Source organism: Miniopterus natalensis, chromosome 4 (assembly GCF_054644295.1).
Source record: "Miniopterus natalensis isolate mMinNat1 chromosome 4, mMinNat1.hap1, whole genome shotgun sequence".
NCBI lineage: Eukaryota > Metazoa > Chordata > Mammalia > Chiroptera > Miniopteridae > Miniopterus > Miniopterus natalensis.
This window is the reverse complement of record NC_142084.1, coordinates 65329421-65342056: the sequence shown is the minus strand read 5'-3', so window position 1 is coordinate 65342056 and position 12636 is coordinate 65329421. Positions and strand designations below refer to the sequence as shown.

The 12636-nt window shown below is 49.7% G+C and overlaps 2 protein-coding genes across 4 annotated transcripts in view; one reads left to right on the top strand and one right to left on the bottom strand.

Annotated features, from left to right (window-relative positions):
* The first annotated feature begins 416 nt into the window (after nt 1-416).
* MICOS13 (mitochondrial contact site and cristae organizing system subunit 13) lies at nt 417-4714 on the top strand. 2 transcript variants are annotated; one of them, XM_016197891.2, is made up of 4 exons: nt 417-635; nt 1352-1529; nt 1722-1773; nt 4332-4714. In XM_016197891.2, exons 1-4 carry the CDS (start codon nt 607-609, stop codon nt 4442-4444), a joined length of 372 nt encoding a protein of 123 aa, XP_016053377.1. In that variant the 5' UTR covers nt 417-606; the 3' UTR covers nt 4445-4714. The 2 variants fall into 2 exon arrangements, with proteins under 2 accessions (XP_016053377.1, XP_016053378.1); XM_016197892.2 differs by lacking the exon at nt 4332-4714 and adding an exon at nt 2174-2402 and having other exon boundaries at nt 429-635.
* Nucleotides 4483-12636, bottom strand: part of SAFB (scaffold attachment factor B) — a 35026-nt gene continuing 26872 nt past the window's right edge. Inside the window, exons 15-21 of one of the 2 annotated variants that reach the window (XM_016197883.2) lie at nt 10173-10463; nt 8667-8804; nt 8410-8452; nt 5960-6078; nt 5551-5657; nt 5076-5142; nt 4483-4799 (exon numbers count right to left, since the gene is read on the bottom strand). In XM_016197883.2, coding sequence (XP_016053369.1) covers nt 4670-4799; nt 5076-5142; nt 5551-5657; nt 5960-6078; nt 8410-8452; nt 8667-8804; nt 10173-10463 — 895 coding nt within the window. In that variant the 3' untranslated portion in view covers nt 4483-4669. The remainder of the gene's footprint in view (nt 4800-5075; nt 5143-5550; nt 5658-5959; nt 6079-8409; nt 8453-8666; nt 8805-10172; nt 10464-12636) is intronic. The other variant, XM_016197884.2, reaches the window with a different exon arrangement.

The following is a 12636-nucleotide window of genomic DNA, read 5'->3' as shown; positions in this document are numbered from 1 at the left end:
CGTCTGGGCGTTGCCGGGCAACGGCTTCCTGGCAGGTTCTTCCGCTCGCAGCTGAAGCCCTGGCTCAGTCTCTTGAACGAAAACAACCCCCACCCTTCGAAACCGCTCACGTGACCTAGACCCTCCTCTCTGCAACAATTCCGCCCTCGCGTTGTCGTGACAACTGGCTTCTAGGCATACTGCTCTTAGACCCTTGCCTTGATTCCCCCGCGCGGTCGCCGGTGGGTCTCCGGCGCTCCGACATCTTCTTGGGTCAACCTCAGGCCTCACTCCAGACACCTTACTCCTCTTTTCATTCACGCCAGAGACAGGACTACATTTCCCAGGAGCCTTGGCGGCTAGGCGAGCAGTCCAGCGCCTCACGGGGCAGTACTGACGCCAGTTCCCAGATAGCTTTACGGCGGCCCGGCCCATAAAATTAATTACGCTTTCCCGCGCCCTTTTGCGGTGGGACCGCAACCTAGGGCATTTCTGGGCAGTTAAGTCTCCGACTCCCAGAGGCCTTTGCGGCTGACAAAAGAAACTACGCTTCCCAGAGGCCTCTGCGGCTTCTCCACCGGAAGCGGCGGGCGAACCGACTGTCCTTCCGCGAGGAATCGAGAGACTATGGTGTCCCGAGTGTGGCCGATGATGAGGTGCGTGCTGCCTTCGGGCGGGCCCTGAGCTCCCAAGAAAGCTCCCTCCTGCGAACACCCCCTTCTGGTTTGCTCCCTACTTGCTCTTTGTTTCCCGTAGTGTCAGGTGCCCTATGGCCCACATAGGGAAACCGAGTTTCAAGAGGAGAGGTGATTACCGAGGTCGCGCGAGCCCTTGCCTTCCTATTCTCGGAATACGAGGTCTCTCCAAGCCTCAGTTGCCTTCTCTGTAAAGTGGGAGTGCTGCACGCCATTTATTGGGAGGTGAATGCGCGTGCCCAGAGCGGCGTAGGACATACGGGAAGCGATCAGACACACTTGGAAAACTCTCTTGAGTTGCTCGCGGAGGGTCCCTCCTCGAGCGACAAGAGAAGGCAGGAAGTCATGGGACTTAAGTTTTCACTGTTCCCTGTTCTGTGGGGAATCGTTAGTTACCCACGGTCCTGCGGGCCTCAGTTTACTAGTTGAGTGGGGCGGAGTACTCCAGCTTTACACACTGTAAATGGAGTGCTGTGCCTAGTAGGGGTCAGACATGCCTCTGGGCTAGAAAGGTGACCTGTCATTTCCTTATTAGCTGCCTAACTTCGAACGTGTCCCTTTTTGGAATGTGGGGCTCTCTGGGCGGGGGGTCTAAATCCTACTCCCATGGGCCTAGTCTCCCTGAGAGTGGCCAGCAGTGTTCCCTGAGCTGCTGTCGTTCCCTTCCTTGTATGCAGGTTTCTCATCAAGGGGAGTGTAGCTGGGGGAGTGGTCTACCTGGTGTACGACCAGGAGCTGCTGGGGCCCAGCGACAAGAGCCAGGCAGCCCTTCAGAAGGCGGAGGAGGTGGTCCCCCCTGCCATGTACCAGTTCAGCCAGTATGTGTGTGAACAGATGGGCCTGAAGATACCCCAGGTACCCCGTGCTGGGAGAGAGGCAGAGGCTTGATGGGAGTCAACTTTGGGGTGGCCTTCAGTCCCTGGTCCCTCCAGTCTTGCTTGGTGTCCTCCACACTGGGGCATGTGCTGCTCTTCCTGCCTCTGGAGGGGGTTGGGGCTGCCAGGCCCTTCCCCTTTCACCAGCCCGTTCTCCCTTCTCTCTTCCCAGCTCCCAGCCCCTCCAAAGTTTAACTTCCACATCCGTGATTCCTGGAATTCAGGTAGGCCCTGGTTCCTCTACTTGGGGGGTGGGCCCAGGTGCCTGAGTCTAGCACCCCCAACCCTGCTTCCTGGTCATGCCTTGCCATCGCTCCCCTTACTGCTGTGTGTGCCTCTCCTGCATCTAAAAAGGAAGGGGTGGAGGTTCCAGGGAAGTAGGGGCAAGATGGAGCCTCTTTTTGAGAGCTTGGGCCACATTGGAGCATGTCAGAGTCGGGTGGCCCCAGACAAGGTCACGCCCTGCCTCCTCTTCCTCTGCCTCAGTTTGTGTGTGGAATTGACAGCTGGAAGTGGCACCTCTAAGAGCATGGCCTACTTCGTTGTCCCAGGGGGTTGGACTAAACCCTTTGGCTGTAGGTGGGGAGCCTGACCAGGCACTGGGCCCTTCTTCCCTCCCCACAGGCATCATTACGGTGATGTCGGCCCTGTCTGTGGCCCCTTCCAAGGCCTGTGAATACACCAAGGAGGGCTGGGAATACTTGAAGGAGCGAATCAAGTAGCCTATCAGAGGAGGTTGCCTTTCCTGGTGGGAATGGGCATGGATGCCCTGGACCTCAAGGCTTCAGAGTGGGACCCCAATCCAAGGGCAGTTCCTGGCCTTGCCAGCCCAATAAAAGACTTTGGAAGTGTTCCCTGACCTGTGTGCTTGCCCCAAGGGCTTGGGGTTGCCCCAGCTGGCTCTCAGTGTGTGTGGGCCTGGGCTTCTGGCTCCTGGGGGCTTCTCAGGACCTGATCTTGGTACATATCTTTTCCGTCTGGTCCTTGACCACTGGGGCCCTCACCCTGTACGGGAAGTGGGGACAGTTGGCCCCAGTGCTCAGGGCCCTGGGAAAGATTTGAAAAAGTGCTGAAGGCAGTCTAGCTGGGCTGAAATCCAGGTGGCAGCAGGCCTGGCTCCTTCTGGAGGCTCCAGAATCTGTTTCCTGGCCTTTTCCAGCTTCTAGACGCTATTTTATATCTTAGCCTGTGGGCCCTTTCTCCATTGTCACAGCCAGCAGTGTCATCTTCCTCTCTTTCTCACATCTCCTCTGGCTCCCCTGCTGCCATATTTCTTTTATAAGAACCCTGGGATAACCAGGGTATCTCCCATCTCAAGGTTCTTAATTTTAAAAATCTCACCTAAGTCCCATTTGCCACCAGAGTTTATTTTGCCTGCCCCTGCCCTGGTGGGACTTTGCTAAGATGGTAAGGAGGAATGGTGAATTCTGCTGAACCAGAGGTGACCAAGAGACATGAGCCCTAAGGATCCTGCTATGTACTGGGCTCAGGGTCTCTGTGTCACCTGCTGAGAGCAAAGTTCAGCTGATGCTCTGTTCCCAGGGCCGTATGCTGTGCAAAGCCTGAGCCACCTCCTATATGCTGTCCACTTTAGGGCCAGATGGGCTGCAGCAGCCTGGTCTCTTTCCATAGGTGGCTGAGGGCCAAACCAGCTTTCATTAAATCTGGAAGTACAAGGTGATACATCCAAACAGACAACAGCTATGTGTTTCCCCATCATGGCCCTAGAAAGTTTTGTGGTCAATAGGGATCCTGGCCTGGCCAGGCATGGCTCAGCGGTTGAGCATCAACCTAGGATCCAGGCAATCGGGGTTCGATTCCCAGTCAGGGCACATGCCCCGGTTGCGGGCTCGATCCCCAGTCGGGGGCGTGCAGGAGGCAGCCAATCAATGACTCATCACTGATGTTTCTCGCTCGCTCTCTCCCTCTCCTTTTCTCTCTCTGAAATCAAGAAAGATATATTAAAAAAATAAAAAGGGATCCTGGTGGACTAGAACTTGGGAGCTGCTCTGTGGCCTTCAGAGAATTAGGCTACTTGTATCTAGGGGAGTGGAGTAGGCAGGAGGGGGAAACTCCCACAGTGACACCTCTTAAAGCAACCCAGTAGCTCCATTTTACAGGCGAGCAAATGGAGGCTCATAGAACTGAAGGAACTTCCCCAAGGCAGAACTTGATCCCTGAACACAGGCTGTGTCCTGACTGGGATCCTTGATCCAGTTGTCACAGATCATGTGGCTGGTCTCTGGGAGAAGGAACACAGCAGGCCCCAACTGGCTGAGGGGAGATGGCTCCTTGAGGTTGAGAGAGAACTGCCAAGCTGCAAACCCCTGGATTCCAAGCACCTCTTAGTCCCTGAACATACCTGCCTCACTGTCCAGCCTAAGGCCTCCTTCCATCTCCTGTCCTGGCAACTCCCCTTCCACACTCAAGCCCCAGGTCCTCCCCCAGCAGAGTTCATCACTTCCTGGTATCCAGTAGCTTTTCTTCCCTCAGCTCCCCACTTTGCTGTTAACTTGTTCTTACCCCACTAGGATGCAATTCCATTCATGTGAGGTCCCTACAGGAGTTAGATCCATAGAGACTAAGTAAATGGTGGGTGCCAGGAGCTTGGGGAGTGGGATGGGGAGCTAGTGCTTACTGAGTTTATTTGGGAAAGTAAGTTCTGAAGATGAATGGTGATGGTTGTACGCAGTATGAATTAAATGCCACTGAAGTGTGCACGTAAAAATGGTTAAAACAGTAAATTTCATGTTACATATATATTTTACTATGCACATAACAGCCTGTTCAGCAAGGGCTACAGGACTGCTAGAAACCCTGACAGTCCCTGGAAGCTGCCCCTTTCAGCCCTCCTTCCCTGAAGGAAAAGCTGTGACTCAACTATGCCAAGTATAATTTCATTTTTAAGAGGCGGAAGTAAAAAGAGACGATCCTTTAAATAAAGGGTATGTGAACAGAAACACATTTATTACAAAAACAAACAAACAAAAAAAACAAATTCACATTGTATCGAGCTACAATATGGCAGCAGATAAAAAAAATTTATTGTACACAGTTTAAGATAACTCCTAACAGAACATACTCTGGTTGCCACGTGACGGAACGCAGGATTCCAAGCATTTAGTAGCGGCGAGTGAAGCGGGCGTCATTGGGTCTGCTGCCCCGGCTCTGGCGGCCAAATCCGCCTTGCATTCCACCACGCGGGATCACATGGCCCCGAGAGGCTCCACCTGGAGTAAAGCTGCCACGCCTGGAACAAATGCAGATGCTCACGTCCAGAGCCTATTCTGTGGGACCTGTTTGGTGCCCATGGGACATACGCTCTTCGGGACTCTGTTGTTCCCTTGAGCAGCAGCACCAGGGGACATACCCACACCATTTTAGGAGCAATGACAGAACAAAGCACACAGCACCTTAGGGGAGGCAGTGTAAGTTGGGAAGACTTGATTGTTTCTAAACCTTCCCCAAGGTAAGCCAACATGCAAAGAGAAGACTAGTACAGAGACCAACCGACAGAATGCCTTACCCTGACATCCCTCCCCTGTTCATCATGTGACCTGGCCCAGAGTGACCAGACATGCTTCTCTCACCACCTAGAAAACAAGAGACACTTTTCACAAGATGCCTCCAAGCACAGAATGTAGTTTAGAGGACACCGACACAGGGTTCTGGCAAGTCCAGTCCCCTTTTTGAACCACCCAGTCAACCCAGAACTCACAGGTCCCCAGTGAATGTGTAAGCACGAGAACACCATAGGGCTGTCCTTACTAAGTCACAGCAGGGAGGAGTTACCAACACCCACAGCACACTTCTGCGCCAACCCTCACTCCCCACCCCCATCAAGGGGCATCTCCTCTGCCAGGCCCTGAGGAAGGAAAGCAGAGAAAGCTGCTCCTGCCCTCAGCAGGGGGATGAGCAGTGACTAGTGAAAAGCAGGTGCAGCTTGAGTTTTCTAGATGCTTCTCTGCAGACAGATGGGTCCCTAAAGAGCCAGTCTTTACCTTGCCACCTCTTGTGGTCCCTGTCTATCATGCCTCCATCAGCAGCGCCCTGCCATGCATGGTCATCCTCTATTCTTCGGCCATGGTCCCCCCAGTCACGTCTGCCCCTTGGAAAAAAACATCTCTGATTTGGATTGCCCCCATCTCTGCCTCTCAGAATAGCAACAGCAGTGGGTTCTGGACTGTGGGTTTAGCATTCTGTGTTCCCAGGCCCCCAGCCCTTCAGGGGACTGTGGGAAACAGGACTGGCTCTGGCCCCATGCTACTCAAAGAGCTCCAAGACGCTCTGAGCCATGGTCAGTGCACTGAGTCACACTGCCAGTGCTCATCACATCCCCGAAGACGGTGGGTCCAGTCCGTCAGCTATGTATGAGGCCCACAAGGGCACTGTGGGGTGTTAGACACAAACCTGGGTGGAGGAGGCAGCCCCCGGCCCTCGCTCATCCTCTTGTCGGAGCCATATCCACCCCACCCGTCACGGGATTCCCGTCCGTGGCGCTCTGGTCCTCCGTGGCGTTCGGGGTAATGCTGGGTGTTAAAGAGCCAAAATGAGAAGGGTTTAGTATTAACTCTGCATCCCAAAGCCTTTGGGGCAGCAAGGTAATAAAAACAACAACTCAGAAGCACTTGTAGACCCGAGACAGTGCTAGCAAGGCACTCTGCATGCTGCCTTATGCCACACACGCCATTTGATCTCACAAGACAGATGCATCCCTGAAGTCTGCTCATGGCCTGGTGAGGAAAAGTCACTTGAGTCAAAAGGAGAAGAAAATTTAGGGCTGACATTCACCCTAACCAGAAGGGAGAGAATGGAGGAATTGAGGGATGTTGGGACCTTCGCAACTGCTCCATGCCAAGAATGGGTCCCTGTGCTCACAATATAAACACCCCCCAGAACCACAAGAGCAGAAAGGCCACAAGGGATCCTTTAACACAACTCACAACTGGGCCTGGCATTATGCCCCTGATTTGCCAGGAATGCAGGACACCTGTCTGACAGGGCTGGGAGAGGCTGCACCGACACTGCACCATCACTGTCAAGTCCTGCACTGGCACAGCTCCAGCAATGCCTAGCTCTGTTCTTCATGAAGAAAACGAAAGAAGGCCCTGTCTGCTAGAGGAACGTACAAAGCTGACTTTTAGGGACCTGGAGAGGTGGCTTTCACGCCATAGTTTGCTGTTCTAGCAGCCTGGTCACTTGTCCACAGCCATGTGCAACCTCCTTTCACCCCTTAAGCCGGAGCCCTCCAAGGCCAGGGTAGGCATGCCCTTAAATGGAGCCCTAACTGCCACCAGGTCTCTCACCTCCAAATATGCTTAAACACCTCCCCTCAACGAGAAGATAAGGGAGTCAATTTAACCAGATGGACAAAATAGAGCATAGTCCCTTCAAGGGGCAAAAAACAAAGACCAAAGTGTCCACAAAAGTCAGTGCTGTCAAGTGAAAGAAGAGCTGCTGAAACTGAACACCTGAAATAACAGTTCTACAAAAAAAATTATAGCTCATGATTTACAGAGCTTCATCTGGTTGTGGACAAAGACTAATGTTCAAGAAAGGAGGAATTTTTATCTAGAGACAGAACTGGACAGAGGAGCATTTCATGTAGGGAAGTTCAATGTAGCAAGACCTGGTTCTTGAAAGCCCATTTCCATCTCTCCCTGGTATTTTAAAGTTTAACCAACATTCTTCTGTCCAACCAACCAGCCCATGTAACAGTTCAACAAGGCTCTGAGGGTCTGTGTTATTTCCCCTTTCTGTTGTCATATGTCACCATCTGCCATTTGGGGTAGCACTAAGAACAACAAACCCTTTCAGTTTTGCATTGTCTGATATCAGATGAAAAACCACTAGCAGTAAGAGCTATGTGTGAGGGACTGTGAAAACACTTTCTGTGGACATGCATGTTGTCTCCTTTATTCAACCACCTATGTAGTAAAATAATTACCCTCATTTCACTGCTGGAGAAACAGGCTCAGCAAAAACAGGATGTGAACCTGGTTCTGATTCTGGAGCCTGGACTGTTTAACCACTGTGCTCAACTTCTCCACCAAAGAAAAACCAGAAGACTAGGTCTAGAGTTGGCTGCATGTAAAATTTATCTCCAAGAGTAGAGAAAAAGGACTCACATGAGGATCACAGAATTACTCCTGAGGTGGCAGAGGAACTCCTCGATATACCAAGGAACTGAGCCATCCCCAGCCACATTCTTAGGAACTGAGCAAGGAGGTGAGGACCAAAAAGTCTCTCTGCTGGAGGCAGGGAAAGGATGGACTCACAGGGCAGCAATTCTGCTAAACAATGCCCCAACCACACCCTTCCCTCAGTCCCCTCGATTTTCCATGTAAACCCAACCAAGAGTCGGGGCTCCTTGGGGAACTTCTCAATCCACATGTAAGATGGGAAATAAAGGAGAAAATTGAGATTATTTTCTAAGGTGTTAATTCTGCACAGAAAGAGTATGGACCAGAGACTGAGTTGCTATCTGAGGCTCAGCAGGGCGGGCTGATCAGTGACCACAGGTGGACTTGGACTCCACAACATGGAAGTGTGGAATCTGTCAGCTGTGTAGGTCACAAAGTATATTCCTACAGAGCCTTTCAGACTCACCCAAGGCTCTCTAGCATTTTACTACCATTGCATTTAGTTACTAAAAAAGGGCTTCAGAAAATCTGTTTAGATTTCCAGCCAAGACTAAGCACAAATCATTCAAATTGTCATCCCACGAACAGTGAAGGGCTGACCTGCTCCTTTACTCATTTTCCCACTAAAGCAAATGGGAGGAGGATGGCTGGTAGAAGAAGGAAAGAGAAATCAATTCAATGGGAAAACTGGGCCCACAATCCTAGCTTCTGACTTACCTGTCCTTCTCTTTCTCCCATCATTGACCTTGAACCTTCTCTCCTGAAAGAGACAATTGAAAAGAAACCATAAGAAGGGGAAGGATAGACCCCCAAATAGAAAACATTTCCCAAACTGAACCCAGTACTCCACACACACACTGGTTCATATGGATTCATGAACCTAAAAGGGCCAACCTCACCTTCTCATTATTAAGAATAACCCAGGACAAGGAATATTTACATTAAACAGGCAGGGTCATGGGGGCCTGGCTAACCTGTCTACTGAGTGATCGGGGTAGCGGCCCCGGTCCCTGTGGTCAAAGTCGTGGAAGCGGTCCTGGCGGTTGAAGTCAGAATGGTAACGCTCATCCAGGGCAGCTCGCTTGGCTTCTGGCCAGTAGGCGTCATCTCGCCTGAAAGGGGAAGTAAGAAAGGGCTGAGTGCAGTTTCCCCCTCCAAATAGATCACCTTGTGGGAGCTGGTGAACTGCACCCGGAGACTGTCCCTGGCCCCACCACTTCAGAGAACGAGAATTAACTTTATCAACAGAGTATTCTTTGCTGTAGGAGCTGAGAGAGGCTGGAGGGGTGATGTAAAATCTGACTGAATGCCCTGGCTAGTGTTGCTCAGCGGTTAGCGTGTCAGCCTGTGCACCAAAGGGCCATGGGTTGGATACCTTGTCAAGGGCACATCCCTGGGCTATAGGTTTGATCCCTGGCCTTAGTTGGGGCATGTGTGGGAGGCAACCAATCAATATCTCTCTCACATCGATGTTTCTCCCCGCACCTTCCACTCTTTAAAAATCAACAAGAAATAACCTCAGATGAGGATTAACAACAAAAAAATCTGACTAAATTATTGTTCTGTTTTTTCCAACACTACTACTTCCCCTGCACAGAAGAGCTTTGGTTTGCCTATAAGAGGTGATCAGTGAAGTGGGCAGGTGGGTACACACAAGCATCTGCACAACGGTGACCACAAGGGTCGGCCTCAGTCTATCAAGACAGCAAGTGAGAGGTGTTATGGGAGCTCTATAGTGTGCTTCTGTCTCTTCTAATATGACACTGACTTGGTCCATTACAGACATCCAGTGGGGAGGACTTTTAGAAGTACTTGAAATGTTATGTTTCAAACATTTATGAGCAGTACAGACTCCCAACGTCAGAATTTTGCGCAAAGGCATTAAAAAGTCCTGAGAGCGCCTCTTATAGAAGTCACGTTGTACGTTATACAGGGACCTCTTTTAGCCCATGCAGTAAAGATAAAAACAAAGCATGGTTTTCCCAAATTGCAATGCACTTGGAAACTTAGGATCACTCAGACTCCTCACAGCAGGGTTCAAATTTAGGCCTCTTTTTCACTGGTGGTTAGAAATTTAGTTTCACATGTCACATCAATATTATTTATAATAATAAAAAAACTTATTTAAATAAGCAAAAACAAATTATTGCACTGATTACAAAGCCTGGAAGGGGCCCAGAGGTGTTGCTCTTTGGTCCGGCTGCTTGCCCAGCGGCTTTGGGTACCTGAACTCCTTCCTCAAGGAATCTGTGCTGGGGTTGGAACCTAGTGACTTTATCAGCACAACTTTGCCCAACCATTTCCCCACTGACCTCAGACCATTGCAGATTCCCTGACCAAGTTCAGGACATCAAATTGGGCTGTAGCAAGTACTTGTGCTTCCTTTTAAATAAGAATCCCAAGTTAACGTGGAGGACCATAACACAATTTGAAATGTCATGAGCCACTTAAGGGTGGCTGGTTGGAGCAGCTCGACTTACCTGCCATCTACATCATAGGGCCTCCGCACAGCAGGTCGCCGCTCCTGCTCATAGCGCAACTCCTGCTGACGCCGCAGCTCCTCTCGCTCACGGTGGATGCGCTCTTGTTCCTTCCTACGCTCATGCTCCACATGCATGCGCTCGCGCTCCAGCCGTTCCCGCTCCATGCGCTCCCGCTCCAGGCGGTGCCGATGGAAGGCCAACCTCTTGCGAGCATACTCCAGCTGCTCCCGCTCCTCCTGCTCCCATAATGCCTGCATGCGCTGCTCACGCTCACTGCGCTCACGCAACCTGTGGGCCAAAATCAGCAGCTGCAGGGGCCCACAGTGCATTACCCAGCAGGGTGAGCTATATGAATGTAGAGCAGTAGTTCCCACGGGGACGTGCAGAGCAGCCATGGAACACTTCAGAAATGCAGCTTGCAGGGATGGGTCTGGACCTACAGGACTGCTGCTCTAGCAGGAAGAACAAGAGTGGGGCCCTTTGCCTCTGAAAGAGCAGCAAGAGCCCAGAAATGCCAGCACTGGTTCTGCTTCTAGCTGAGTTCGAAACCAGCCAGGTTACAGCAAAGGGGTGTGTGTGGCGTCAGCTATAGTATAAAATAAGATCTTTCTGTAAGTTCAACATCTGATTCCATAAAATACCCACTAAAAATAAGAAACATATTTTTCACAGCAAGTCTGAATTAGAACCTTTGCTCTCTAAATCATGAACTTCAAATAGTCATCGTGAAACCAAGCTAACATACTAGAAAATCTTTTGATGCTATAATTCAGGTGAATTTAACAACAAGCAAGGGCCTGTAACAGCTGAGTGGTGAAGTGCCGCCAAGGCCATGCAGGGCCCCTACCCTGTGCTGGACAGCTGTTCTTATAGTGATACTGTCATATTGCAGCATGTATCCTTCCAATCTCTGTATACTTGCCAGGCTGTCTCCTTTCCATCCTTTACTAAGCATTTACAGACACATATTTGTACCAGCAGAAATGCATAATCTTGCCTTGCTTTGTGTCTGCATCTTGGACAAAATGGCAGCTTCTTTGGTTCACGTAACACATTCAGAACCCACCCATGTTCCCATTTCTATAGATCTACTTTGCACTTTCTGGAAGGAGCCCGTGGAGTAGGCAGGTTTACATAACCAGCACCCAGAGGTGGACCTCATGGTTGTTCCCAACCTCACAAAAACAGACACCCAAGCCCCATTATCCTGTGCACAGGTTCCACCAGGGAGTTTTGAAGAGGTGGTATTTCTGTGTTCAGGGCACTAGGATTCAGAAGTGTGCCTATGTAGAATGTCTCCCTAGGCTGAATGTCCATGTACACTCCCACCTCTACTAATACCAGTCTCCCACACTAATTCAAATGGTGATCAAATTAAACTGGTGAATAAAAAAACTGGTCTCACTGTTGTTTTCATCTGCATTTCCTTGGTCCCCAGTGAGGCAGAACCACTTTCTATAGGTTTCATGGCCACAGGTATCATCTTCTGTCCATTTACTATCAGGTTATTTTTCCCTTATTACATTTATTTCAAATCACCTTTATTTCCACCTGTCATTGTGGAAAGGTTAAGTTATGATTTAGTCTACTTCTCCTTTATGACTTTTCAGGCCTTCCAAAGCTCAGACTGATAAATATATTTACTTTCACATTACATGAATAATTTTAATTTTTTTGCTTGTGTTCAATCATCAGTTTACTTTTACTATTTTGTCAATGACGTTAGTGAGTTGGAGACCCAAAGGACTATCCAAAGGAACAAATTACCTGAAGTCATTTTTGGGAGAGTCCATCCTTTCATTACTAGTGGGAAATGTCATTTTTATTAGGATAATTTCCACATGCACATGGTTCAGTTCCACCGATTTATTTGCCAATTACTTCACCAAAACTAAAATTTCCTTTGCCCAATGCCTCTCTCTTTCAGGCATCAAGTTCTGTATGGGGCATTTAAAAAAATGGCACCCCCATCCCATTTCCTCTCTCACTTTCCTAGACTTTTTCTACTAACAGTTACTTTTTAAACCACAGTTTAAAAGTTGTTTCTTGATAAGAAAAATTAACTGTCACTCATTGTGATCAATTCCATTTGTGTTTAGTTTTTAAAAATTATAAAAGCATTTTTTTCTCAGCTTAAGGATGAGGACCTCTCAGCTCACTCAATGGATCTGTCCCAGTTCTTCGTTTTTCATAGCTTCTGGAGCAAATAAATTGGTGTGTTTTGTTAACAAGCACTACTGCACCAAGAAGCATTCCATCTCCTGCCGCTCTTCCCTTCCGTAATCTTAGGGAAGAGATGAGCCTATTGCATGAGAAAATCAAGTCTATGAGCTGAAAACCAAAGCGGCAAAGAGGGTTAAAGCAGTTCTCCACCCATAGGGGGCTTTGGAACACCCTTCTCCCACCTTAGACACAGTTATAACCAGTTCAAGGCAACAACCAAACCAATGAACATTCCTGG

Bases quoted from the DNA above. Each gene is read 5' to 3' on its own strand.
- MICOS13 (XM_016197891.2), top strand. From the start codon at position 607: ATGGTGTCCCGAGTGTGGCCGATGATGAG. The intron at 1,530-1,721 runs GTACCCCGTGCT...CTCTCTTCCCAG, and splicing joins TGGGCCTGAAGATACCCCAG to CTCCCAGCCCCTCCAAAGTT. The intron at 1,774-4,331 runs GTAGGCCCTGGT...TGCACATAACAG, and splicing joins CCGTGATTCCTGGAATTCAG to CCTGTTCAGCAAGGGCTACA.